This window comes from Capricornis sumatraensis, chromosome 3 (assembly GCF_032405125.1).
Source record: "Capricornis sumatraensis isolate serow.1 chromosome 3, serow.2, whole genome shotgun sequence".
NCBI lineage: Eukaryota > Metazoa > Chordata > Mammalia > Artiodactyla > Bovidae > Capricornis > Capricornis sumatraensis.
Window position 1 is genome coordinate 63,655,301 of NC_091071.1, and position 27,619 is coordinate 63,682,919.

General features: G+C 42.1%; 1 protein-coding gene across 1 annotated transcript in view; it reads left to right on the forward strand.

Annotated features, from left to right (window-relative positions):
* Positions 1 to 27,619, forward strand: part of PDE11A (phosphodiesterase 11A) — a 425,952-nt gene that overhangs the window by 379,392 nt on the left and 18,941 nt on the right. Inside the window, exons 17-19 of the mRNA XM_068968072.1 lie at positions 2,614 to 2,677; positions 9,527 to 9,601; positions 15,117 to 15,200. Coding sequence (XP_068824173.1) covers positions 2,614 to 2,677; positions 9,527 to 9,601; positions 15,117 to 15,200 — 223 coding nt within the window. The remainder of the gene's footprint in view (positions 1 to 2,613; positions 2,678 to 9,526; positions 9,602 to 15,116; positions 15,201 to 27,619) is intronic.

A 27,619-nucleotide genomic window follows, 5' to 3' on the forward strand; every position in this document is an offset into this window, starting at 1 on the left:
AGCCCTAGTTTTGGTACCGCCTAGTGATAATAACCTCAGGCAAGGTACCTAACCACCTCCCCCCACCCCTCCCATCCAGGAAGGCAAAACATTCTCTGCTTTGTAAAATGGAGATAATAATGGTATCTCTACCTCATATAGAGACGATATAAATCACTCTCTAATGCCTGTTCAACACGTGTGTGCTAAGTCACTCAGTTGTGTCCAACTCTTTGCAACCTTATGGACTGAAGCCCACCAGGCTCGTCTGTCCATGGGATCCTCCAGGCAAGAATACTGGAGTGGTTACCAGGCCCTCCTCCAGGGGTCTTCCTGACCCAGGGATTGAACCTGGGTCTCCTGCAGCTCCTGCACTACAGATGGAGTCTTTACCACTGAACCACTGAGGAAGCCCCATTCAATAAATGGTAGCTATTAGAATTCTCATCATCAGAGCATCTTGCAGATGCTCAATAAATTTGTTGATTGACTGATTAATGTTGACATGAATTTGAGAAGTACGCTTCAAATTATTGAGTAGATGAGACTTAAGTAATGATCAACTATGGTACAAGTAGGCAAGCTCATAGAGATTTTATTTCCTGTCTGGGAGAGAGACTACAAAGTCCAAAGCATTACCTACAGTTTTGTCCCTCTCTGGTCCCAGCAGAGGGTCCTAAAACGGTCCTAAAATGAAAAGTGCTGGAGTGAAACAAGAGGGGTGCGGCAGCTTTGTGATAAGCACGGAATCTTGAATCCTTTCCTTCCTTTGGGAAAGTTACTTAATCCCTCCACATTTCCATTGACCTCTCTGCTGCTGCTGTTGCTAAGTTGCTTCAGTCATGTCCAACTCTTTGCGACCCCATAGACGGCAGCCCACCAGGCTACCCCGTCCCTGGGATTCTCCAGGCAAGAACACTGGAGTGGGTTGCCATTTCCTTCTCCAATGCAGGAAAGTGAAAGTGAAGTCGCTCAATTGCGTCCGACTCTTAGCGACCCCATGGACTGCAGCCCACCAGGCTCCTCCATCCATGGGATTTTCCAGGCAAGAGTACTGGAGTGGGGTGCCATTGCCTTCTCCGTGACCTCTCTGGAAACTAGAAATAATAGCACCCTGTGATGAGGACTCATTTAGTTAGAGGTTCGTTAGTAGGTAGTTGGTACAGTGCTTAGTAGAGAGGCAGGCACATGGTGAGGACTGCGGAAGCGTGTCACAGACCAAAGATGAACAATAGGCTGCTGTGTCTCTCTGCACAGGTCTTAGCTTGGGAGTGTTTGGAGTTAGATGCTGCTTGACTCCGAGAGCGCTGCTCCTAACTGGTGCTGCCTGAGTGCACTTTGAAAGACCTATTGTTATCTGCCGGTCTGCCTTGCTCCCTGGAGTAGTTTCCTGGGGAAGTGACACAAACCTCTCACCACCATCCAGGCATGCTCTGCCATCTGGGAAGCAGACGTGTTTCTAAGGCGTTCAAACCCAGCAGGGTATGAAATGTTAACACCTGACATCAGGACAGCCCTCTGACCTTTAACAACACACCCCTTTCTTCCAAAAGGAGTGAGCCAAGATGTGGTTCCCTAGCTCAGATCCTTCACTACTCCTCATCACATGCAGCTAGCTTTAATACAAAGAGAGATTTGGGACAGAGTGTGCCTGATTTTTTTCCCTTCCCACCACACCCAGTTAGGAGCACCAGAGCTGCAACTTGTGTTGTCATAGCCTCCCTGTCTAGAATTCTCCAGGTGATGGTGTCTGTTTGCTTCTTTCCCCTTTTAACCCTTGTCTTGGTTTCTTGCAGACCCTTGTCTGCTGATTCTTTGTTCTTCCTTAAAGGTAGTCTATTTAGGGCTGAATTGTACACTGGTTTTCATGGTTTGCATGATAACTTACTTTAATATACTCATGTACATTTTAAGTTTTGAAACTGGCATTCCCCATATTTTTTATATCCAGGGTTCAGTGTGGATTCTAGATAAACCAATAGAAATCTGCCCCTCAAAGATCTGATCCGGATCTTGCCTGTATTTTCTTATGTGCTCAAATTAATAAAAGCTGTGGCTGAATATGTTTCTTCTTCGTAACGCTTGTAAAACAGGGTTGTAGCCAGGTAGTAAACTGGAGTGAAACCGTGTGTCTCTCCCTCGTAAATATTAGCTCTGTGGAGCTGATAAAAATGCCGGAGCCCCTAACAGGGCAGGCTATTTGCCTTTTGCTGTGGGTTTTCTTCTGTCCCCATCCATCAGCAATACTTTGGTAAATAGGTTCACCAGCTATGGTAGTATTATATACTGATTCCCTTGCTGAGTGTTAAAAATAAAAAGCATCGTCCATTACAAATTATTTTCAGCAGAACTTGCTTGGTTCAGGTACGGAGAAAGCAGGACTTGGCTTTCCTTGATCTACCGCAGGCAAAACAAAAGGGCCACCGAGAGGGAGTGCGAGCTTTGTCCTCCGAAGCAGTGTGGTTGCACGATGGAGATTTAAACATGGGACCATAAACAGTGCTTCCCTTGTGGAGGTAAAGAAGATGTGAGCTGGCCTTGGTCCCGTTTTATTTATTTACGAATCTAGGACAGGTTTGTTTAGGAATGCAACAAAAGGTTATTCAGGCTGTTTTGTTTGGTTCTGTTTTTCAGATCAATGTTAATGACAGCCTGTGACCTTGGAGCCGTGACCAAACCGTGGGAGATCTCGAGACAGGCGAGTGGTGATTAATGGCAGGGCTCAACCGAGGGGGGACTGGGGGGGACAGTATTCCCAGAGCCCTGTCTGCCAGGCACTGAAACCCGAGTCAATTTGCATCAGTATTAACGCGGTGTAAAAAATAGCAGGAGGCCGAGGGGCGACATAGTTTATTGCCCAGCCTTTCTTTATCATGCTTCCACTGAGAACTAATATTTCTGACTCTGTAAGATTTTTTTCTTTTAACACACTAAATCCAAATAACACTTTTGCCATTTCTTAAGGCAGGAGTTTCAAACTTAGTATTTTTGAATAGGTAACCATGTTTTAGTACAAGGTCCAATTTTTCACATCTGGTGAAAAAAAAAAAAGGAGGTAAAAAGGAAATTTGATTTTTTTTTAAGCCTGTTTAGAAATCAGAGGGCTCTTTGGCCAAAATATGAGGTATCTAATTTAATTTGTGCCAAAAATTTAATGCATTTACTGGTTTCACTGGTCAAAAGTGTTAGTTCTAGAGCAAGAATAGTTTTTAATCTCATAACTACCCAATTTAAGATTTGATTAATTTAGTAGCTCTTTCCAGTTTATGAGGCAGCTCCTGGGTGGGCTGTGGGGTCTAAAGCAGTAACTTGTTATCTTAAGACTTGACATTTGAGGGAAAATAAGACACATTCACATAACAATAAAAACTAATATTTATTGACTGAGTAACTGTTAAATGTCTGCTTTGTAAGTGCTATATCATTAAATCCTCTGAGGTGGGTGTTGTTACTGTAGGGGCTGAATAATGGCAACCCAAGGCCATCAGGTCCTAATCCCTGGAACCTGTAAGTGTTACCTTAGAAGGAAAAAGGGTCTTTGCAGATGTGATTACATTAAGGACCATCATTATTATCATCTGGATTATTCAAGAAGGCCCTCAATTCAGTCACAAGTGTCCTTAGAAGAGAGAAGCACGGGGATGGCACCTTCACAAGAGGAGAAGGCAAGGCAAAGACAAGGTGGAGACTGGAGCGGTATGGCCCCAGGAAGGAGGATGCTGGCAGCCACCAGACACTAGAAGAGGCGAAGGACAGACCCTCTCCTCGAGACTCCGGGGGGCCATGGCCCTTCCAGCACCTCAATTTCTGCCCAGTGAACTGATATTGAACTCCTGCCCTCCAGAACTATGAGAGACATCATTTCTGTTGCTTTAAACCACCATGTCTGCGGTAGTTTCTGGCAGCCCTAGGAAACTAATACAGTGATTATTCCTATTTCACCAATGGGAAAAATGAGGCTTAGAAAGGATACATAGTCTGAGGTCATACAAGTGTAAGTTGCATAGCTAGGAATTCAAGTTCTAGCAGATTAAGTTCCAAAGTCTTTCCTTCTTAACAGTGTTTTATGCTTTCTTACATAGGAGGCACCCGTTAACCTTTTTAAATAAGGCAAGTGTGCTGGCAGAATGGGCTGTGTTACCACTAAGCTCAAGATCTCGGTGGCTAAAACCAACAAATCACCTGGAGGCACGTACCTCTGGGGTTGGCTGGCGCCTCTGTCCTCACGCTGGACTGGGGCTGAAGGAGCAGCCACTGTCTGGATCATTCCAGCAGAGGCCCGGGTGGGTTTTTCACTCACTGGAAGTTAAATGTCATGCCCCCAGCAATTCATTGGCCAGAACTTACCACAAGACCCCATCCAGCTAGGAAATGCCATCCTTCCCTGTGCCCAGAAAGTAGAAAGCCAGGAATAGTTGGTGAAAACATAACTCCCACAGTTTGCCCTTCTAATCACCAAAAATGTGGTTCACTCTCCTTCCTGCAAGCAAAATCTCATCCTCCCCTCCAAGGGAGATGACCCAAACAGCCCACGGGTCAAGGGGTTAAGCTCAAAGTCCAGGATCTCTGGGTGATACGTGCGCACCCCTACAGCACATCTGGATGTAAACCAGAGGCCCAGACACACCCAAAATGCAGCACACAGCACACACCCATGCCACAAAACACTCAGATGACACTCCCAGCTCCATGGGGCATCCTCTGCGAGGGCCCTGATTCTCAGGGACATGCTCCCCAATTTGATATTTTCTATGGTTTTTAGATCCATCCTGGGAGATCATTCCTTTTCCACCGTCCTCCTTGGTGAGACTCAGAGGTCAAACTCTCTCAGCCTGTTTCCCCTCTAAAGAAGGCTGAGTGCCCCAGGTTTAAGTTTTAGATACTCACAGGCTTGTGAGGGGGTTTTAGCACCAAAAGCCTCTTAAACATTGAGCCTCCTTCTTAGGTCTTTGATCCCCGTCATTTCCATTTGCTAATAAGCATTTCCACAGTTAGATACTATACAAACTTCTTAGATCTGTATTTCTTTGCTTCCTTACATTCAGGAAGGAAATATATTGACCGTTAATCTCTAGTATTTGGTGCCCAGTATTTGGCACCAGTGAGGAAACTGTGTAGTCAAAAATTATTTCTCTGGGCCATTTTGTCTAATTGAACGGATGTTGTGTGTGTTCCCTAATTCATTCAGAGTTTTGTTTTTTTTTAATTGGAGGCTAATTACTTTTCATTCAGAGTTTTTAACTGTGTGTCACTGGCCACACCTTCTATTTCATTCTTGTTGTGAGGCTAAGTAAGTCTTGAGATCTTTGTCATTCAAAATGTATCTCAATTTTTACTTTCACAGTTTGGGGTTAAGAAGCAGCTTCATATTCTATCTCTATAAAAAGATCCAGAATTTATGACTTTCTTTGTTCCCTTTCATTTCTGATTATACACCTGCCAACCCTTTTCTGAGCTCACTTCTTATAATACCGAGCAAAACAGTCAATAGCAGCCATCACGTGCTATTAGCTTTCTTTTTCAATCTCTTCCCCTACGTTCCTTAGATACAGTATTTGCTTTATTACCGTATTTGCTTTACACAAACTATTTTGCCACCATGTAAGATGGATCCTCATCCCTATAGCTTCTAACAACCATTTCCTCACTTTTTTATACCTGACTCTCAAGCCACATATTTTAGGGTTGTTCCCTTTCTTTCTTTTCCCTCCTTCCTTTCTGTGAATAGCAGTACCTCACTTCCATACCAATTTTTGTGTTAGTAAAGGCTAAGCTAGGCCTGACTGCAGCAACAAATATATTCTCAAATTCAGTTGCTGAACACAAATGAAAGTTTTTATCTTGCTCACATGACAGCTTGGTGCAGGTGGTGCTGTTTTGCTACAGACTCTGCTCTAATAAATTGCCTCTCTTCCAACTGAGTCTTGGTTTTCACTTTAGTGTGACATGATTGAAGTGGCTCAGACAGTTAAGAATCCGCCAACAATGCCAATAAAGGTCCATCTCGTCAAAGCTATGGTTTCTCCAGTAGTCATGTTTGGATGTGAGAGTTGAAGTATAAAGAAAGCTGAGCACTAAAGAATTGATGCTTTTGAACTGTGGTGTTGGAGAAGACTCTTGAGAGTCCCTTGGACTGCAAGGAGATCCAACCAGTCCATCCTAAAGGAAATCAGTCCAGAATATTCATTGGAAGGACTGATGCTGAAGCTGAAACTCTAATAGTTTGGCCACCTGATGCGAAGAGCTGATTCATTGGAAAAGACCCTGATGCTGGGGGGGATTGGGGGCAGGAGGAGAAGGGGACGACAGAGGATGAGACGATTGGATGTCATCACTGACTCAATGAGTAAGCTCCGGGAGTTGGTGATGGACAGGGAAGCCTGGAGTGCTGCAGTCCATGGGGTTCCAAAGAGTCGGACATGACTGAGCAAACGAACTGAACTGAACTGACAATGCTGGAGACCTGGATTCAATCCCTGGGTCAGGAAGAGCCCCTGGAGAAGAGAATGGCTACCCACTCCAGTATTCTTGCCTGGAGAATCCCATGAACAGAGGAGCCTGGTGGGCTACAGTCCATGGGGTCGCAAAGAGTCAGACACAACTGCACGACTAAGCATGCACACATGCTTGAAGCTAAAAAGCAGGTTATGGTGGAGAATTTGCTGGTCTCGTAGCTTATTTCTTCATCTATGCCCACCTTTCCCTCCCTCATGCGGGATGGCCTCCCTTAAAATAAAGTTTGGGAATATAGTGCAGAGAAGATGTAGGTGACTTTTCCAGATACTATATGGGGAGTGGCCTCTATGATAGGGATGGAAGGTGGTGGAGAGTAGGAAACTGTTAGGAGGACCGAGGATAATAGAGAAGATTAGAAAGGGGATGGATGAGGGATGCTGTGCCAGGGCCATCAGGACCCCAGTGAAGTGCATGTCACAGATAGAGGAGCAGCAGCCCATCTGGGAGTCAGAAAGTGACAAAGTACTTGAAAGGAAAACAGCTACTGCACTGAGATTATAGAATGAAGAGGCCCAATGGCCACTTGTAGGTGGTCTTCTTGGTCCCTGATATAAATATTATTTTATTTTCAAGATTTGAACGTCTGCTCACTGATGCAGAAACTCATGAGGTCAGGGAAATAAAACATAAAACCCTGTTTTTCTAAATGTTTCCATCAGAAATCTTGTCACAACTCTAAAGATCTCATTTTTGTCTCCAAATTGAATGAATTAAATGTTTTCAAAAACTTACTTCTAGTAGGATGTTAGGAAACAGTTGGATGAAAACAATAGAAACTTCTTTTAAAAATAGAAATATCTTTCCAATTTCCTGGATGCTGATTTTTTTTTAATTCCCTTTGAAAATGTTTTCTCACTGGAGTCTCTTTCACTTTGCCTTCCTTGCACACAGGACTCTAAGCATGTGGGTTTCCCCAGTCATCCCCCAAGGCCTGATTAGCATCTCAATTTCCTTCTTTAATAAAAAATTCAATCAGGAGCCACTTAATAGGCCTGCTTGGGTTTTTAAGTACAAATGAAACAGTGGTACAAGTTGAGCTGTGAAAGAAGCTCAGGGGAAATTCCCAAGAACACTTTAGAAAGCTCAATACAAGGATTTTGTTTTAATTTCTTTGCTTTCCAGGGACTACTGACCTCTTCGGCACTCCACCTCGGGGTGACCTGCTATACACACGCTCATTCTTTAGTGCAAAAGATCCACCTCAGAGGAGTCTGAGGGAGAGTTCTGGAGAGGCCAGGTCCTTAGAGGGCCACTTCTTCTCTAAAGGCAGGCCAGAGAGCAACAGGAGAGGTTTGGCGTGCTAATGTGAAAGGCAGTGGCAGAGGCTGGAGAGAAGTGAGCCGGAATCCTAGGAAGATTCAGTCAGTTCCATCTAGTTTTATGCTATAGAATTTTTAAATGTTTAAAATCTGCGCTGGCCATTTTATTTGTTAATAAATGACTCTATACTTGACACTCTCAGATGTGTGTGTGTGATACATATTCTTTTTGTTTTATCAATGGCTACCATTTATGGTTGATAAAATCTCTTGAGAGATATACTTAGGTAAATAATCTTGATTCTCTGCACTTGACCAAAATTAAGCCACTCTAACCTTTGCCAGACCTAAGAACCTCATCTTTATAAGAGCCTGGAATTAGCCTGGAAATCAGGTCTTCTTGCCATCAAGTTGTCTGAAATTTGTTTTCTGTTCTTTCAACATTTTGTAAATCCAGCTAGTTCATCTCAGAGATTTCCCAGATGTTCACCATGGTGTTGTTGAAAATATCCGGTCAGCTCTTATCTGTTTTATCAGTTTTCTTCCCATAAACCTATTGATAGAAGCACAGGACTTGGGGAAAAAAAAAATCTCTGTAAGCCTGACCGTGATCAGCAGCTTCTGATCATCCATGCTAATAGATGAAAAGTAGAAAAATATATGTCCTTACTTTGGAAATATCTGTGTGGTTTACAGTAGAACAGCCATTCCATTGTGCTTGTTAACAACTAGAACCCACCATAAATAAACAGTTATTTACTATGTGGATGGAGACAGCCTAAAACCAAATCACATTCTTCAAGTTATAACATAACATACTATAGGACTTTCCTGGTGGTACAGTGGATAAGAATCTACCTGCCAATGCAGGGGACATGGGTTCGATCCCTGGTCCAGGAAGATTCCACATGCTGCTGAGCAACTAAGCCTGCGCAACTTCTGAAGACCTTTCACCTAGAGCCTGTGCTCCACAACAGGAGAAGCCGCTGCAGCGAGAAGTCCACACTCTGCAATGAAGAGGAGCCCCTGCTCACCACAGCTAGCAGCCCACCAGCAGCAACCAAGACCCAGTTGCAGCCAAAAATACATAAATAATTATTTTCCCCAAAAAATACCAGAAGAGTCTGGTATGAACAACAAATCTGGCATTAGTCCTGCCCCTTGACTGATTGCTACAGTAGGAAGCAAAGGGTGGGCCCTGGGGTTAGCCCTTCCAGAGTGCACACAAATACTGGTAGGGGGACATGGTTAAAAAGTTTCTATGATGGCAGAATGTAGCCAGGCTAAAATATGTGTGCAACAAAGTAAAAAAATCTGCACAGAAACAACCAAAAGTTGGCTGAATTATTATTACAAATATAGTATGATGATCTGCTATAATGTCAGTTATTATTAGGTTAGTATTTGCTTCATTTTTCTGGATAAGAACATTCCCTCCCTTGAAAGTTACATATCCGTGCCTCATCTGAATATGTGAGCTCTACTCTCAGAGATTGTCTATTGGCATGTGTCTAAGGATTGCAACTGTACTTCACTCTATTTCAAGAAAAATAAATAAAAATACAATGCACAAGATCTAATTAAAAGGAAATCAGGCTCATTGATTAAATTCTATCATACTTTCAAACACAAAAGGTTAATGAACTTCCTCATAAGCTTTTCAAATGATAGTCTGTCTTGAGGGTAACTGCCATAGACATAAGCCAGAAATAACTTCTACGTCTCATGATGAATTATATATGCCCATTAATTAAAATATTTTTGTGTTTCAGGTGGCTGAACTTGTAACCAGCGAGTTCTTTGAACAAGGCGATCGGGAGAGAGCAGAACTGAAACTTACCCCTTCAGTAAGATCGTCCTTTTCTTATGATGTATTTACCCTTTCGAATGACATTTCAAAATAACTTCAGAGTGCACCTTGAAAGGCTGAGAATGAATTTAAGGAAGGACTCTTCAAAGTTTCAAACTTTAATTAAACTTAGATGCTAAACACTGTTATTCCCAGGTTTCTGATTAAGAGGGCTGATTACTTAACAAGCATTTCCTGTGTTCCCACACTGGGAGAAGTAGGCACAAGGGAGGATTGCAGAGTAGTACTTGAATAACTCAAAGCCCAGGGCTGGTGCTTCATATGCAGTCAGTGGCTACGTTGAAACAGACATACAGGAAAAAACAAAAACCTAAAGGCAAGCTGTCCAGCCTTGAGGGGCTAGAACAAGCAGGTGCAGTAAATAATGGATATTCTGGATTTTACTTTCCAATTTTGAACTTTTCCAAATTCTGAAAGCAAATCATTTCAAGTCTGTTTCTTTTTTTTTTGCAAAATGAAAAGTTGCATCTGGGAAACTAGGTTCTGCTGATTGAAATGCTGCTTTTATTGGATTCAACCATTCAGTTACTATTTGAGAATGCTTACTGTAGGCTAAGGATGATTCTGTGTTTACCCATCAGGAAACAAAGACATAAATGCCCCAGTCGCCAGCCTCAAGGAGGTGGCAGTCTCTTTATTCTTAATAAAAGAGTAGCTCAAAACATATCACCCAATGATCCAAGAATGGTCCAGAGTATTCTAAAGTCTGCCAGAGCACAGAAGATTCAATGCAGCTCAAGGAATGTGTCAGCTATCAAGAGTGTCTGTTTATGAAGATTCAGATCAACTAGGTTTTGAATATTTGGAGTTACTTATAAGATCTTCAAGCTTTAAAACATTTTTATTTACTGACATTTAAAAACAAGGAAAAGCAGCAGAAGAGCTCCTAGCTTGAAGAGTTTCACCTGTTTGAAGTCAGAACTCAGACTTACTAATTTTGACTATTCTTTATTTATTGTTGACCCATAATAGATCAGGAGACTACATAGGTTAACACACCCATCAATTATTTTAATTTCCAAAGCAATATCTGTTTATACTGGTTTCAAAACATTCCTTTGTTCTTTTTTGGTGGTGTCATCAAATTTGGTTATAAAATAAAGATGCTAAATTGGGATACATAGTTAATGTGTAAAACGTAGTACAATCCAAATTTCTGCCACCTATTATTTAGTATATCTGTTTTCAAGTAAAAGCTTGTTTCCTCTTTTAAAAAACTGTTTCCAAGGCCTCCTCTGAAGGCCTTACACGGCAGCAATACTACAGGTCATTTAATTAAATGGAAAAAATATGAGTTAATTGCCAGCATTGACAGGCTGGCAGGTGTAGTGGCGCAGCACTAAGGAACTTTTGTAGAGTCAGGTAAGGGTTTTCCTGGAGACATAAATGAAATTAATTCTGTGGTGGAAACGCAGCTGTACGTGCTACTATCTCCCCATAGGGGCCTACTTAATACGACTGATGACCATCTCCTCGGGAGGGGCCTGGCTGCTGTAACAGGAGTATCCCACATTAGTGCTTTTCCAGAGATGTCTAGAAATGTGCACAACCAGATCTGACACCTTCTGCATCCATTATTCCTTGATATTTAGGGATAAAATTGTCCAAGAGCCCTTTCAGGTGTCATAGTCCTAAAGGTCAACAGAGTAACTTTGTCCAGATTAATACTGGAAGCAGTGAGTCAGTTAACAGAACATGCTTGACCACCTTCGAGTATTAAGCATGAAGCTGGACACAGTGCATCAAGACAGGAGGCAGCACCATCTTCCCTGCCCTCAAGAAGCTTGTCAACTGCCAGGAAATATGGACATTAAATAAATTTTCGCTTAGAATCAATTACAAGATGCAAAATTTTGTAAAGGGAAACATAGCACAAAGTGGTATCTCACACTTCCACTCATCAAACATTTGTTGAGAAGTGATTAGTCCAGAAATGACCCCTTACAGATATGGCCCACTGATTTTGGGCAAGGTGCCAAGATAATGCAATCAAGAAAAAATAATCTCTATATCAAATGGTGCTGGGACAATGGACTATCACATGCAAATGAAAATGGACCTTCTCTTTCACCAGACCCTAAAATAAACTCAAAATGCATCATAGACCTAAATGTTAGAGCTAAAACTATAAACTCTCAGGGAAAAAACAAGATATAAATCTTCTGGATTGGATTCAGCAATGATATTTTACATATCATTACCATTTTTTACAGTTATATTTACATATCATTACATATGATTCCAAAAGCATAAGAAACAAAAGATAAAATAGAGAAATTGGACTTCATCAGAATTAAAAACTTTGTGTATCAAAGGACTCTATCAAAAGAGTGAAAAGACAACCCACAGAACGGGAAAGACTGTTTATAAAGCATATATTTGATATGGGCCTAACGTCTAACCAGTGAAGTTCCTCAGTCGTGTCTGACTCTGCAATCCCATGGACTGTAGCCTACCAGGCTCCTCCATCCATGGAATTTTCCAGGCAAGAGTACTGCAGGGGGTTGCCATTTCCTTTTCCAGGGGATCTTCCCGACCCAGGGATCGAACACAGGTCTCCCGCTTTGCAGGCAGACACTTTACCGTCTGAGCCACCAGGAAGCCTGCCTAATGTCTAGGATATATATAAAATATTGCAATATATGTAAGCTATTATATAAATGTATAAAATATTTTATAAAATATATAAAAACTATTGCAATTCAACAACAGAAAGACTGCACATTTTTTAATGAGTAAAGGATCTGAATAAACATTTCTCTAAAAATATATATATAAGTGGCCAATAAGCACATGAAGAAAAGTGTCCTAAACCATTAGTCATCAGGGAAATACAAATCAAAACCACAGTGAGGTACCACTTCACACCCACTAAGATGACTATAATCAAAAAGACAGACAGTAACAAGAGTTGGCAAGAATGTGGAGAAATTGGAACTTTGTACATTGCTGGTGGGAATTTAAATGATTCAGCTGCTTTGGAAACAGTCTGGCAGTTCCTCAAAACATTAAACACTAGGGTTACCATGTGGCAAGCAGTTCTACATCTAATTATAACCCCAAGAGAAACAAAAGCGTACATCCACACAATAAAACTTGAATGTAGTAGCATTATACACAATAAAAGGTCAAAACAACCCAAATGTCCATCTACTGATAAATGGATAAATATAATATGGTATATCTCTATGAGGGAATATCATTTGGCAATAAAAATGAAGTGCTGATGTGGGCTTACACAGTAAACCTTGAAAACATTATGCCAAGTTAAAGAAGCCTATCACAAAAGACCACATATCATTTGATTCCATGAACATAAAATGTGAACAGACATTTGTCTGCAGAACAGACAAATCTATAAAGGCAGAAAGTGATTCTGTGAACTGCTTAAGTATTAGGGGATTTGGGGAAGAATGAAGAGAGATTGCTAATTGGTATGTCATTTTTTTTTCCCTTGGAGTGATAAAAATGTTCTAAAATTGACTGTTGTAATGGTTTCACAGCTAATTGTGAATATTTTTAAGTGAATTTTTTAAAGTGTATCCTATGCACCAGAAAGAGTCATTAAACAAATAAGAAAATTTCAGATAACATTGAGAACTGTAGACAGGGTAAAACAAAATAATGTTTTTTAAATGGCTTTAAAACATTTAAATGTTTTTAAATCTTGGACATATTGAACCAAGATCCACGTAGTTCACAGAAACAGCCCTTCCTCCAGCACGTTTCACAGTGTCTTGGAGTGCCTAGTCCTCTTTCCTGATATTTACACTCCACATGGCAGTCAAGGGTGAGCGGGCCAGTGGGAGGCAGTGACCGTCTCCCTAATTTGGAGATACTTTCCTCAGCAGCACCCTTCTATCTTCTTGTGAGCCTCAGCAGCAAATGATCTGAGCCCCACCCAGTCTCACCTTTGTTCCTAAGTCTAAAGGATACAGGATTTTTCAACATATATGGACCAAGGACGTGTCATGAGTCTGCCCTCAAGACCTGTGTGAACACCAAAATGATGTGGATGCCACATTTTATTTAGAAGAAAGACAAAACCTACCATAAGACAGCAAGGCGGAGCAGGGCTGCTTCTTAGACCCTGACCTTACTCTTTAAGAATAAAGGAATTAGCCTTTACCTGTCCCTGAGCTGGTCATGTCCATGACACATTGGATATAGCACCTGGAACCTGCAGCATACTTAATAATGTTATGCTGCTGCTGCTGCTGCTAAGTCACTTCAGTCATGTCCAACTGTGTGCGACCCCATAGACGGCAGCCCACCAGGCTCCCCCATCCCTGGGATTCTTCAGGCAAGAACACTGGAGTGGGTTGCCATTTCCTTCTCCAATGCATGAAAGTGAAAAGTGAAAGTGAAGTCGCTCAGTCGTGTCCGACTCTTAGCGACCCCATGGACTGTAGCCCACCAGGCTCCTCCGTCCATGGGATTTTCCAGGCAAGAGTACTGGAGTGGGCTGCCATCGCCTTCTCCCATTAGCTTTACAGTAATAGCCATTGTGTGGGTGTCATCTAAGGTGAAGACAATCTCATTTGTATCTGGGCAAAACATATTTCATGTGTATGTATTTAAAATTTATTGATAAGTTAAATCTATAAAAAGTTGAATCTATAAGTTGAATCTGAAAATATACCCTCTGGCTATAAAGCTTATATGCATAAAAAAAGAACAAAGGGAGGGGCATTCTCACGGGAGGACACGGGGCAGTGTTTGTCCAAGGAATCCAGGTTAGCCGTCCAGTGACAACTGAGTGTCTCTCCTTTTATGTCTGCCCAACAGAAATATGTCACTTCCTTCTCTCAGAAATTTGCTAAACATCATAATATCATAAAGTGTAAAAGTTGGGAACGAGGAGAGAATGGGTACTTCCCCCCACTGTTCATCCCTACCAGTTTCCTCCGACCGTGGGGTTTTCCAGGCAAGAATACTGGAGTGGGTTGCCATCTGTTCTCCCATTATCCATCCAATGATAGATAAAAATTTAGGAATTTGCTAATGACAGGACCTTATTGAAAAACACACAAAATTGTCCCCACTCTGAAAAATGAACACAAATAATTCCTATTCAAAATGACATTGCTTTTAAGGATCTTTTCCAATCTATCCCATACTCTCTCACTATAAAAATAAAAGCCTGCACTATTTTGTGGCAATAAAACATTCCCCCTTCCTTTGACTTGTACCCAGTTCCCAGTGACCTGATGACTTGATTTAGTAGCAGTTACCTATATCTGAAGACAGATTTTGGCCCCAAGGAGTTGCATGCTATAAAGTCCAAATAAATCCGCTTACAAATCTCATAAAAAGAGGTGAAAATACTTTATTTCTCATCACAGATAAAGGAAAAGAAAGTACGTGTAAATGTTGATTGTGATTTGTGAAGTGTTCAGTTGGTAAAAATCGGATCATTGTGGCAAAGTGGTTGACGAAGCACCCGTAACATCTCTGGTGTAATAAAGCAAGGCTCTCCTCCCGCATTACAGGCTATTTTTGATCGGAACCGGAAGGATGAGCTGCCTCGGTTGCAACTCGAGTGGATTGATAGCATCTGTATGCCTCTGTATCAGGTAATCACGATTCGAGAGGGTCTGTGCGTCTTCACCGAGCCAGGAAGGAAAAGTGTATGTACCGCATTTTCAGAAGTATTGGTTTTAGGACACCCTCCCAGGGTATGTGTATTGCCAGGAATGGTGGTTGCAGCTTATCTTTTCTCGGATTTCTGATCAGTCCACTGAGAAGAGTGGGTACCCGGAACCCAAAGACCCGAGTTCTCCTTGGGCCTCAGCTCCCTCGTCTATAAACCAGGTATAGTAATATTATCTCTCAGTATTTCTCAAACTGTGCCCCTAAGGAACAGAAGTGTCCATCCATAGCCTAGTAAATATCTTATTAGAAAGAGGTCTCAGGCTCAATAATTGGGGCTTCCCTGTGGCTCAGACAGTAAAGAATCTGCCTGCAATGCAGGAGACGTGGGTTCAATCCCTGGATCAGGAAGATCCCCTGGAGAAGGGACTGGCAACCCACTCCAGTATTCTTGTCTGGAGAATCCCATGGACACAGGAGTCTGGCGGGCTACAGTCCATGGATAGGGTGGCAAAGAGTCAGACACAACTGACTGACTATCACTTTCACTTTCTTTTCCTGCACATTAAAATACTGAAGGCTCGGAAAAGTACTCCAGGAAAGAAACACATTTAACCTTGATTAATTTTGAATTTCTTAAACATTTGACCATGGACATCTCTTTCAGTTTTACCATTTTTCTTTTACTTTTATTAATATCATGTGAGACTTGAGAGTTCCATGAAACATAGTTTTCTGCTTTGACCCTATGGCCTGGGCCACAGGGTTTTGTAAAGCCTCTTCCATCTTAAATATCTGCCTCTGTCTGAGATGCGTGACAAATGGCATCCACTGAACCCTGAGTGAGGTGGTTTCCAGCTCTGCTGTGTGGGTTCGAGACTCTGCTTCTGGCAAGGAGACAGTGTCATCAGCTCTGGATGTTCACACTCTACTTTCTGAGTAGGAGCAGGGCTGACATCAGTTAACACTCACAGTTTAGCGTATACCAGCTTTTAATCCTACTTCTAAGCATTCGCTTTCATGTGAAAAACCTGGTAAGTTCTTTACCCCCTACCTACCTCAATCAGATTGAGCTGCTTTTTTGACTTCAGAGTGAGAAACACATGCAGGGAAAACAAAACAGCTTCATTTCTCACTCTAACTCCATTAAAAACACAGTATTGTTTTTTAAGGACTTCACAACCATTAAGTTTCAGGCTTATCTACCACTTCATTTCTAGCACTTTTAGGAACTGCTGAGCTCTGTCACATTATCCTAAAAAATTAAAAAAAAAAAAAACATAGAATACGGTCTTGAGGATGGAAGTGTAATTTTTAATGACTATAAACAACAAAAGTAATTTTTTTGTTTTATACTATCCATTAAGTACATGATAGCATAAAATCAGAGAAGTAAAGCTTTAAAAGAATCTAAAATGAATTATTTTAGTTATACATCGGACATAATGCTCTTTTATTTAAAAATGAAAGATTGGGTGAAATATTAAGAATAATGTCTACATTATTATAAGAAGATCCTCAACTCTCTTTTCTCCCATCCACTTCTGCCATCCTCACTCCTCTGGTATCTCTGAATAAGCTGGGTTGCCAGGTGTAAGGCCCATAGCTGTTGGGTTAGGTATATCTTGCTTTGCGAAATTGACCTCGACTACCCATGTTGAATTATTTTTTAATTTTACTCACTCTCCTGTGCATTCTTAGGCAATAAATGAGATGAATTTCTTGCAATTAATAAATTCCTTTTACTGTGGGTAAAGCTTAGGATGTATTTATATGGCTGATAAGTTTTTGGTGTTAGTCTAGAAAGCTACTTTGGAATGAACTCAACTCTACACACCCTTCCTACGTGATTAGTTACCGTAAGTGCTGGAAAGGACTCTCGTGAGTTTTTCCATGTTAATTTAAATGTTTCATTGCTGGTTCACAATCACTTGGGCTTATTTTTATACTTCCCATTAAACACTTTAAAATCTTCAGGTTAAAAAGTAAGTTATTTTGAATTTAAAATGAAAATAGCTGTTTCCAGAATGTAGGGGGTAATACTACCCCATCATATTATCTATCATTCCTGATTTTTCACGGTTTACTTTACCACCTAGCTGTGATATTAGATACACTTGCTAGTTTTATTCACAGGAAACGGACATATAGAAAGTTCAAGTGGCACTTCCACCAGACTAGATTGTGTCCCACTCATCCGTGGCCTTGGTTTTGCTGTAGTCGCCTTTCTACTGCCTCATTTCACCTCTGTTGGATATTCACCCACGATCTTCTCTTACTAAACCAAATGGGGAAAGTCCCAGCATCTAAAGAGGAACATGGAACAAACTGTTTATAAAAGTTCATATTCATACCTGCTGCTGTATCTTCCCAGTGAACAAAGCATGAAAGTCAGGCTCTTTTTTCATCTTATTTTTTAAAAACCTCATGGATTTCATATAAATTCTTTATAATATGTATAAATTATATAGAGAGAATTTGCATATTAATATTAATTTATAGACAATTACTATATGTTTATATAGTCATATGACTACATATTTATATGAATATATAAATTGATCTAATTTTGAAATCAACATTTCAGAAAGCCCTCAAACTGAAACCTTGTAGAGTGGCTTTATTTACCCTCCTTGAGAATCCCTATTTTGTCCCATCTTGAGCACCTGGATGTTTTTCCTTATTTAACTGGATAATCTCACATTAACTGTTGATGCTCTGCAATGGAAATGGAATCAGTCAGTGGGGAGGACTCACCATGAGTATGAAGACACAAAATCTTGAGGAATGACTCAACAAGCATGGACGGTCCCTAATGTGAGGCTAGTCAAATGTCAAAATGTCTGCAGGAATTCAGGTTGTTGCTGGAAGGTCAGTCTGGGTTTTTTAATGGGGAAGTGCACTACTAAAGAGTCTGAGAGGATAAAGGCAAATGGGAAAGCATGAAGCTGGCAGGAACCCCAAACTGTGAGAGACGACATCATCTTCCTCCTTATGGAACATAAGAATGCAGTGTGGCCTTGCTGAGTTAGTCTGGGCAGAGGGCAAAATGATATGGAAGAGTAGCTATGGGACCTTTCAATGGCCAGAGCCCTGACCCCAAGGCAGAGCAGGTTTGAGGGACAAGAAACCTTACATGGAGCCTGAAGCAAACAGATACGTACATCATGATCAGAGACCTTCTTGCAGTCAGAGCAATGTAGAAAGATGAGGGCCAGTGAAGAGAGAAGCCAGCCAAACGTATTGTCTGGCTGAGGCTGCTGGGTGCAGCCCAAGACGCGCAGGGGCTTGTGGAGGGGAAGATGGAGATGGAGCCCGGCAGTAGATACAGATATGGTTCTAGGGCAACTTTTTTACTTCATTGACTTCTACTGGGTAAAGTCTGCTTAAGAGGGTTGTGCTTGGTCAAAATAGATGAAGCACTTTCCATTTCCAGTTTGCTGAGTTTTGTCTCTTCTCCAAACAAAGGGTAGATTATTAATACTCTGCAGTACCTGACGGAGAAGGCGATGGCACCCCACTCCAGTACTCTTGCCTGGAAAATCCCATGGATGGAGGAGCCTGGTGGGCTGCAGTCCATGGGGTCGCTAAGAGTAGGACACGACTGAGCGACTTCACTTTCACTTTTCACTTCCATGCATTGGAGAAGGAAATGGCAACCCACTCCAGTGTTCTTGCCTGGAGAATCCCAGGGATGGGGGAGCCTGGTGGGCTGCCATCTGTGGGGTCGCACAGAGTCAGACACGATTGAAGCGACCTAGCAGCAGCAGCAGCAGCAGCAGCAGCAGTACCTGAAGGGCTAATTATTTGTGTGCCTAGGTGGGAACCCACAAAAGTACACTGGTAGATTTTGAATGTCCATTGCACGTAAAATGGAAATTCTTACCTCTGAGACAACTTCAATTCCCAACTTGTGTTTATGCTGAAGGAAAACAATGATAACCCCCAACCCCTCAAAATCTGTTCAACAGGAACTTTCCAGAGTAATCTAGTGATTGACTGAAAGTGACTGACAGAAAATATAAAAACATACCTCATAAAGTAATGGGTCGGGAAGAAACATGCAGAGAATAGTCCCAGACCCATGGATGGTTCTACAGTAGGGAGATGTGATGTGCTTATATACACATGTTTATATGTGCACATAAAATTCTCTAGAACTTGCTCATCGTTTTAATCTTATGTTTCCAAACTTTTCCTTAAAAAAAAATAGAAAATGGTCCCAGAAGTCATGATTTATCTGTGACAGCATTTTATTCAGGAAGCATATAGGAAGCCAAGAGTGGGCAAGGAACCATCAAAGCGCGTTCCCCAAGAGAAGACTGAAGCCCTGGTTAGTTAGCTGTCCTAGCAGGGTATCTCGGAGGAACACATTGACATCTGATTCCTGCGCTTTCTGCTGTCTTTGCACCCTGCTGGGGATCCATTAGCCTGCTGCTCAACTTCTTTAGAGAAAGAAAAAACAGGAAAAAAAAGAACGAAGGAAAAAAACCCCAGACACCATCAAACTTTGAAGTCATTGCTGCACCAGCCTTAGGGATAAACAGAAAACCTGATATAGCAGCATCACACTGAGCCTGTCTTTGCAATAGCAGGCAAAGCTTCTGCCCTTCATTTTCACTCTCGACTCAGTCAAACTTCAGTGCACCTAGAATTTCAATGAGGTCCTATAAATCATTATAAATCTGTGTATTAAGGGTTGAGAGAGTTAATTTTTGTTATGAACATAATCAGATTTTCAGCTCATCCCAAACTGGCTCTTGATTTTGGAGTATTTGATCAACAACAACAACAATTTAAAAAAAGAGCTTGACCTGGCCAGGTTCTAGCTGGAATAATGATCTCCTATAAAAGATTTTGGCTAGATTGTTGCCTCTTTGTGAGAATGTCAAGGCATTTCTGCAACAGGCAGGGCTTCTGAAGTTATGGTTATAGTAACTTCTGACTTTTTTTCTGCCTTCATTTGTCACGGTTGTTTTGGAAAATGCATTCCACCTGATGCAATTACTAACATGCTCTCTGAAAAGAAGGGAGGAAAAAACTCTTTAAAATACAGTTCAAGTTGTAGAACCTGGGAGTTAGAATTGACAAACTGGAAAAGAGGAAAGAAGGTGCGACACCAAGACAGCTTTTCTGGATACCAAGAAATGCACTTCAAAAACAACTCAGCGTTCCCCAGACGGTCCATGCCTTGTGTTCAATTTAGAAAAAAAAGAAAGAAAAAGTAGTGAGCTGCAGAGTAACTAATTAGAACTTTCCTCTTGAAAGCCTACAAGGAACGGAACGGGGTTAAAGAGGGGAACACTCTTATCACGTACTTAATAAAAGTAGGACACCGCCCAAATCAGTTTCTTATAAATGTTTTTCTCTATGACATTCAGTATTCCTGTGAATGAGAGAAAGGAATAGTTAAGGCTAACTTCTTATTTGTCTCTACAAAGTTGGGTACATATGTGGAGTGACAGGAGTCCAAAAACTCAGGAAGAAAGAAAAGGTGGGAGGGAGGGAGGAAGGAAAGAAGATGAGGGAGGGAAGAAAATAACTTCCTATATTCTCTATAATTTATCTGGCCCCACCTTCTCCTGGTGATGGGTTGGGGGTGTTCAGGGACTGATTTTAAAGCGTCTCAGTTCTTTCTGGTTAAAACAAGTCCTTGCAAGACTAAAATGTGAATTGTCCTCAGAACCATTCTTTCTCCCCAACTGACAAGCTAGGGGAGCTTACCTGTCCTTGTCACGGTTCTGTGACTGAGGGGTGAGAGGGACCGAGTGCCCCGGCTGCCTGCGGGGTCAGGGCTCTGGGTGTGATGCGGGGTTGGCCTCTGGGTCTGTGGGGTGGCTGCCACAAGCACTTCGTGCAGGGTCTGACCGCTGGCTCTGGCTGCCGCAGCTCTGGTCCCTGCAGACCATGGCGAGCCGCCACCTGCTTCCTGGTCAGCGCTCATCGGCTGGTTCTCTGTCATCACTCAACCCCTGCAGAAACCCCAGCCACTTTCTCTTCACCCTGCCGCCCACACAGCAGCTTCCTCAGTCCTTTCCAATATGCCGCCTGGGTAGTGCCAGCTCATTCTAAGAAAGTTCTGTCATTTTCCTGAACTGGGCTCTGAGATTCGAGAGATGAGCCTTTGCCTCATCTTCAGGGTTTGACCCCCAAGGAGCACGGAGCCAGGACACTCACATCTGATCTCATGCCCCACCCCCCCCGGTGCCCCCCTCTCTCCTCTTCTCCCTCTCTCCTCCTCTCCTTTCTCTAAGACAGGAGTGGGAAGTTTATGAATTTCCTTTTCCTAGTCTGATGGGAGCTCTCCTTGGATGGTCCCCTCTATGCTCCCCATGCCTGAGCTTTGTAGTCACACTTGATGATCTGCTTTAGCCAGGCTTGGTTCTTAAGAGATAAGAGTTCTGGAATTTAGAAACCCCATTTGTGGCTCAGATGGTAAAGAATCTGTGTGCAATGCAGGAGACCAGGGTTCGATCCCTGGGGTGGGAAGATCCCCTGGAGAAGGGACTAGCCACCCATTCGAGTATTCTTGCCTGGAGGATCCCATAGACAGAGGAGCCTGGCGGGGGGGCACAAACACTTTCACTTTCACTTTTCTCTCCACACAAAACCAGCACTGAGACTTACTCTCTCTGAAAGCTGGGTGATCAGAGCTTGCTGTTTTTAGCAGGGAGCCACCACTTGCTGAGAGGAGGAAAGTCTGTTAAGTTGATGGGCAGGGAGCTATGGGCATCATGGTTCAAGTAGAACAAAAATATTGGTTTGATATTTTCAAATTCTCCTCCTTGTTACATACAGGAGAGTACTATCTGATGCTATAACCCAGTCTGAGCACAGCAAAACCTGTTCAAATTTTTCTATGTATTATTAGTCAAATAAAAATGGAAAAGAAAATATACACATTCAAATGTATCAGTTTTATGTAGTTTATACCCTGTCTTCCAAACTTTTGCCAAAATAATCTTCATTAAAAAAAAACAAAACAAAACAAAAAAAACCACTACATCATGGTATTCTTCTGCTTAAAAACCTCAGGTTACTACCACCATCTATAAGATACCTCCCAGACTCCTGGGTTAGCCCTCTCATTCTGAGGCCCCTGCCTCTTGACCTCATGTCATGTCACCCAGGCACTTTCTGCCCCAAAGCACAGGGCTCACAAACCCTCTCAGCTGTCTTCCTTTGCCTTTGCTTATCCTTCCCTCCCTCTTCTTTTCGTCTGGAAGAAGTCATGCCAAACTGTCCCCTCCTCTGAGAAAGCTTCACGCCCCTCAGCACGACTCCAGCACTCTGCCGACCTCTGCATAACTACATGTAACACTCTGTGTTGTGGTCCTCTTTCTGTCCGTCTTTTCTGTTTTCCTTCCACATTAGTTTAGGCTCCTGGAACCATCATAGTCCTGGTTCCCAGAACAGTGCCCAGTATATTCAAACTGCTGCTGCTGCTGCTGCTGCTGCTAAGTCGCTTCAGTCGTGTCCAACTCTGTGCGACCCCATAGACGGCAGCCCACCAGGCTCCCCCGTCCCTGGGATTCTCCAGGCAAGAACACTGGAGTGGGTTACCATTGCCTTCTCCAGCGCATGAAAGTGAAAAGTGAAAGTGAAGTCGCTGCTATCAGTTGAGTAAATGAGTGAAGAAACAGAAGGGTAAAAAATGCAACACGGGACCACAGAATTAATAAGCAGTGGAATGTACGAAGTAGGGTTATAGTGCCATTTTAAATTATCATCTATAAATACATAAAACCTTTCATCAGAGTGTGCACTGCTATATTCCTGCCCATAATCTGAAGTATATGGCCTATGCTATCTTTTTACAGAGTGGTTTGGTTCTCATCATGGTTGAATCGGCCCTTAATTCTAGTGTAAAAAGACCAGTTTATAGCCATGAATTTTTCAGAGCTTTAACTTTTCCAACTAGGAAATACATAAAATTTTCTTTTCTTCCAGCATTGGCTGAAAATATAGTTATTTTAATATCCAAGTTAATAGGGAGAGCTAACACATTACACAGATTTCAAGAAGTTTTATAGATATATATGCAGTTTCATGAAATTACAATACAATAAAACACTGAATTATCGTGATTAAAATACAACTTTCCATTGACTTAGAAGACTTTTCAGATCCTCCAGTGCCTGATAGTTATCAAAACAAACGTGAAATAGCAATGTGCTCTGCAAGACAAAGTGCTGAATAGCCGAGAGGGCTCATTCTTAGAGGAACATTCAAGTTCATGTCACTCCCTGCATCAGACATGGTATGTGGCCAGTGAAGGCATCACACACCTTTGGCTACATCTCACAGTTCTTCCTGAATACCTGACATGCCAGACTATTTGATTTTGGAGAAAGTCTCCCACCTCCAAAAAATGACTATGAGTTGATAAAGCAACCAGCTCTGTGTATATTTTTTTCGTAAACAAAATGAACTTTGATTTATTTCAAGTAGCTTTTAAAAACTTTTTATTTATACAGTAGGACTCAATTTCTATTCATATGTATTTTATGAGCCCCAAACTGCCATCATGAATCTATATTAAAATGCTGGAATCTGGTTTAAAAAAAAAGTTCTAATACACTCCCTAATAAGGCTTTTGGAGGGTAGAATTTAAGATAAGATCTAATTCTCCCTATCCAGCTGACCAGCATAAATAACTCTTTTTAAAAGTGTTTCTGCTTTGAACTTATGAAGCTAAAAATCACTTAACCCCCAAGTCCATACAAGGCTTGGAATGTTGTCTTAAGTTACTTTCCAGTTCCTCTAGAAAGCATATTTTAAATGCTGATTTACCTCTTCATGGCCTCTCTTCTCTTAAGAAGAAAATGGAAAGAAGGAAGAAAGTAAGGGAGGAAAGGAGAGAGGGAGGGAGTGAAGGAGGGAGGAAGGAAAGAAAAAAGGGTGGGGTGGGAAAGAGGGAGAAAGAGAAGAAAACTTTCATTTTTCACTAGGAAATGAATCAAGTCCTCTTTTAAAGATTGATTTTTGCATTCTAAGGGTGCCTCTCCAAAATTTCTGCAATTTAATGTTCATTTGAAGGGTCAGCATTGTTTTTGCTCCTGGGAAGTGAGGCATGAAATAAACATAAAGCATTCTCATTATGCTGTTGCCAAACAGAATCCTCTATATTATTTGAAATGTTTCCTAAGAGAATTCAAGGAGGCAATATCTGGATCCTCAGCTATCACTACTCTTATATTTAGTTATCAGAGCTGCAGCTGTAAAATATGAAATAAATCACTCAAGGCACATTGCCTCACCTTAGCAAGCAGATGCTAAATGACAGTGTGGCCAGAGGGAGCCAGGCTCTCAACCTCATGCACAGTGAACATGGCAGCCCAACCGCTGTGCTCACTGCTTTTCACTGTAGATGATGATTTAAAGTGTTGAGTCTGTTAGGCAGTGTCTAAACCAAAGTCAAAGATGTCTATCAGACTGAGCTTTAGGAAAAGAATTTCAGTATTTCAGTCCAGAAAGATACAAAGCTGTCCCTGTATACACTGTCTCAGCAAGCAGACACCTGTTGAATACTGACTCTAGTGGGCCCTGGGTAAGGGCTTGCTTAAATTTTAAAATTCACAAGCATTGTAAGTTGACCCCAACTCTGTGAAGGAAGAACATACTTCATTCTGGATCCTATAATATCTATGGTCTTAGTTTTATATATGAGGAAATGAAAACCTACAGAAACTAACGGACTTAACCAGAGTGAAGCGGTTAGTACACAGCAGAGCCAAAATCTGAAAGCCAAGTCCTCTCGGCCTTATTTTTCTGCTTTTTTCCACCACACTGCCCCAAGGAAGTGAAAGGCGATTCCATTTTTGTCCAGCAGTGCTGTACCTCAGAAACGGCCCATTTACAAAATAAAACTCTTGAGTTCTTCAGAGAGGAGGATACAAGGAGCTGAGTAGAGATTCTAGAGAAAGCAGTTCCTGGAGCACTGAATGAGCTAATAGGTTCTGTTTAGCTGGTTACCAGAGACATACTTTCTCAGAAAGATTTTATGCCAAGTCGTCCTTGACCAAACACTTTGATCTGCGATGGAGTTGATGTTGCCAATTAACAATGGCAGATTGACCTCCCTCGTTTATTCCACATCCTTCTGGGAATTCCATTAATAAAATAACAAAGGAAAAAAATTTTTTTTGGAAATTTTTAAAGATCTAAACATTCTTGGGAAATGGAAAGAGGCTGGAAGAATTTTAAGGAACATGATAGAAAAAGCCTACCGTTCCTTGAACAGTCTGTAAGTAAGGATGTTAACCTGCTGTTGAGGACCCAGAAGGAAATCGAGGGTGTCAGGAGAGAAAATATATATGGCCTCAGAGAATACCTAAATCCTCAAGAGCAGATTGGGGATAAGTCAGGACTCACGTTCTCTTCTCCCTGTGATGCCCCCTCAAGCTGTTGTCCACATGCAAACACATTTTCATCCAGGAACACCAGTGTATTCTGCTCTAGCCACTTAACATAAACTTCAAAATGTGTTTCCAAATGCCTAACATAATTTGCATATTATCCTTTGAAATGGCAGCCTAGAATTCCAAAGAGTGACTTGTCACAATTTATTCAATCATTTCCTACTTTTTTTGGTTGTTTTGCTGTTTTTGCTAATTGAGATAATTATAAAATGAGCACTTTTGTTTAATATTTTATTGACTTATTTAATGCTATTAAGTGTGGTTAGAAATAGTAATGTTGCATTTCTTTTAAAAAAAAGATATAAATTCTCAAAGACAATAGAATGTAAGAGGGCATAAAATATCCTCAAAATTGGAGGCTGGAAAGGAAGTTATGTCCCAGGGTGGCTGCAGAAGGGGACATCAATAGGAAGAGAACTGATCTGTCTTTCAGAAGGAGTAGGCTCAGGATGGCAAGTGTCCAGTTCAGCTGAGAGGGACTCTATTAATTTCCTACTGCTGCCTAGCAAAATACAAGAAACTAGGTGGCTTAACACACCAGAAATGTCTCACAGCTCTGGAGACTAGAAGTCAGAAATCCAGGGGTAAGCAGGGCCAGCAGGGCCAGCTCTTTCTGGCAGCTCTGCAAGAGAATCCATTCCCTACCTCTCTCCTGGCTTCTGGAGCCTTGGCATTCCTTGCATGTGGCTGCGTCACTTCCGTATCCACCTCTGTCTTCACATGACATTCTCCCACGTCTCTGTGTCCCTGTGTCTTCATATGACCTCCCTATAAGGACACCAGCCCTTGGATTGCCGGCCCACCCTAATACAGTATGTCTTTGTCTTAACTTGTCAACATCTGTGTGTTATGCCCAGTTGCTCAATCGTATCTGACTCTTTACGACCTTGTGAACTATAGCTCGCCAGGCTCCTCTGTCCGTAGGATTCTCCAGGCAAGAATACTGGAGTGAGTTGCCATTTCCTACTCCAGGGGATCTTCTCCACCCAGGGGTTGAACCCCCGTCTTCTGTGTCTCTTGCATTGGCAGGTGGATTCTTTGCCACTGAGCCTGGGAAGCCCCTGATAACATCTGCAATGACTCTGTTTTCAAACATGGTCACATTCCCAAGTACCAGGGTTAGGAATTCAGCATCTCTCTCTGTTTTTCTGAGGGGAGGGTGTGTGTCACAATTCCATCCATGGTAAGGAGACTGAGGCTTGAGCCTGGAAACAGAGAGAGGTTGGGAATGGGGTTCCTGGAGTCCCCTACTCCCCACACAGCCAGGTAAATAGCCTTTGCAGCCGCTGCCAACTCAGGAGACCAAAGGGCTCTTCTCTCAGAGCACTAACTGGGAGAACCTGTAACTGAAATTAGAAGTCTGTGGAATGACTGGCTAGACCCCAGGAGGCCTCCCCATACCTCCCCCCACCCTGCTGCCCCGCCCTACTTTGCACTCAAGATGCCAGAGGCCAGATAGCCCCAGAGGCAGGCAGAAAAGTGGGATTCCTCTTCAGGGAAGGAGAACAGCAGAGAGAAGACCTGTATGTGTTTGCACTTGGGATTCCCTCAGTGAGAGTTTTGGCTCCCTGCAGAACGCCCTTAAGATGAAGCCCCACCACCACCAGCCCCGCCAGCAACAACCGCAGCCTCTCCTGCTCCCCCGCCCCACTTTACTCACTGCCCAGAACAAGTCTTTCAGTGCTGCGTGCTTAAATATATGCTAACAGATTAGGGCCACAGCATGTTTGAAAAGAGCTTCCAATGTGAAGGAATGGAAGTGAATCAAAACTCTGAATGAAAGAGAATTTCAGAGCATACAGGAGATGCAAAAAACAAAAGACAACTTCAGAAAGCCTCTACTATCATCAAAAAGACAAATATGTTATAAATTAGGACCTAATGCCTGATGTTTTCCTTCTCCAGTACTTTCTAGTTGCTATGTCATGATTTTCTCCTCCTCTGGGACCTCCTATCCTGGGCTCTCCTGACTCCGCCCCACT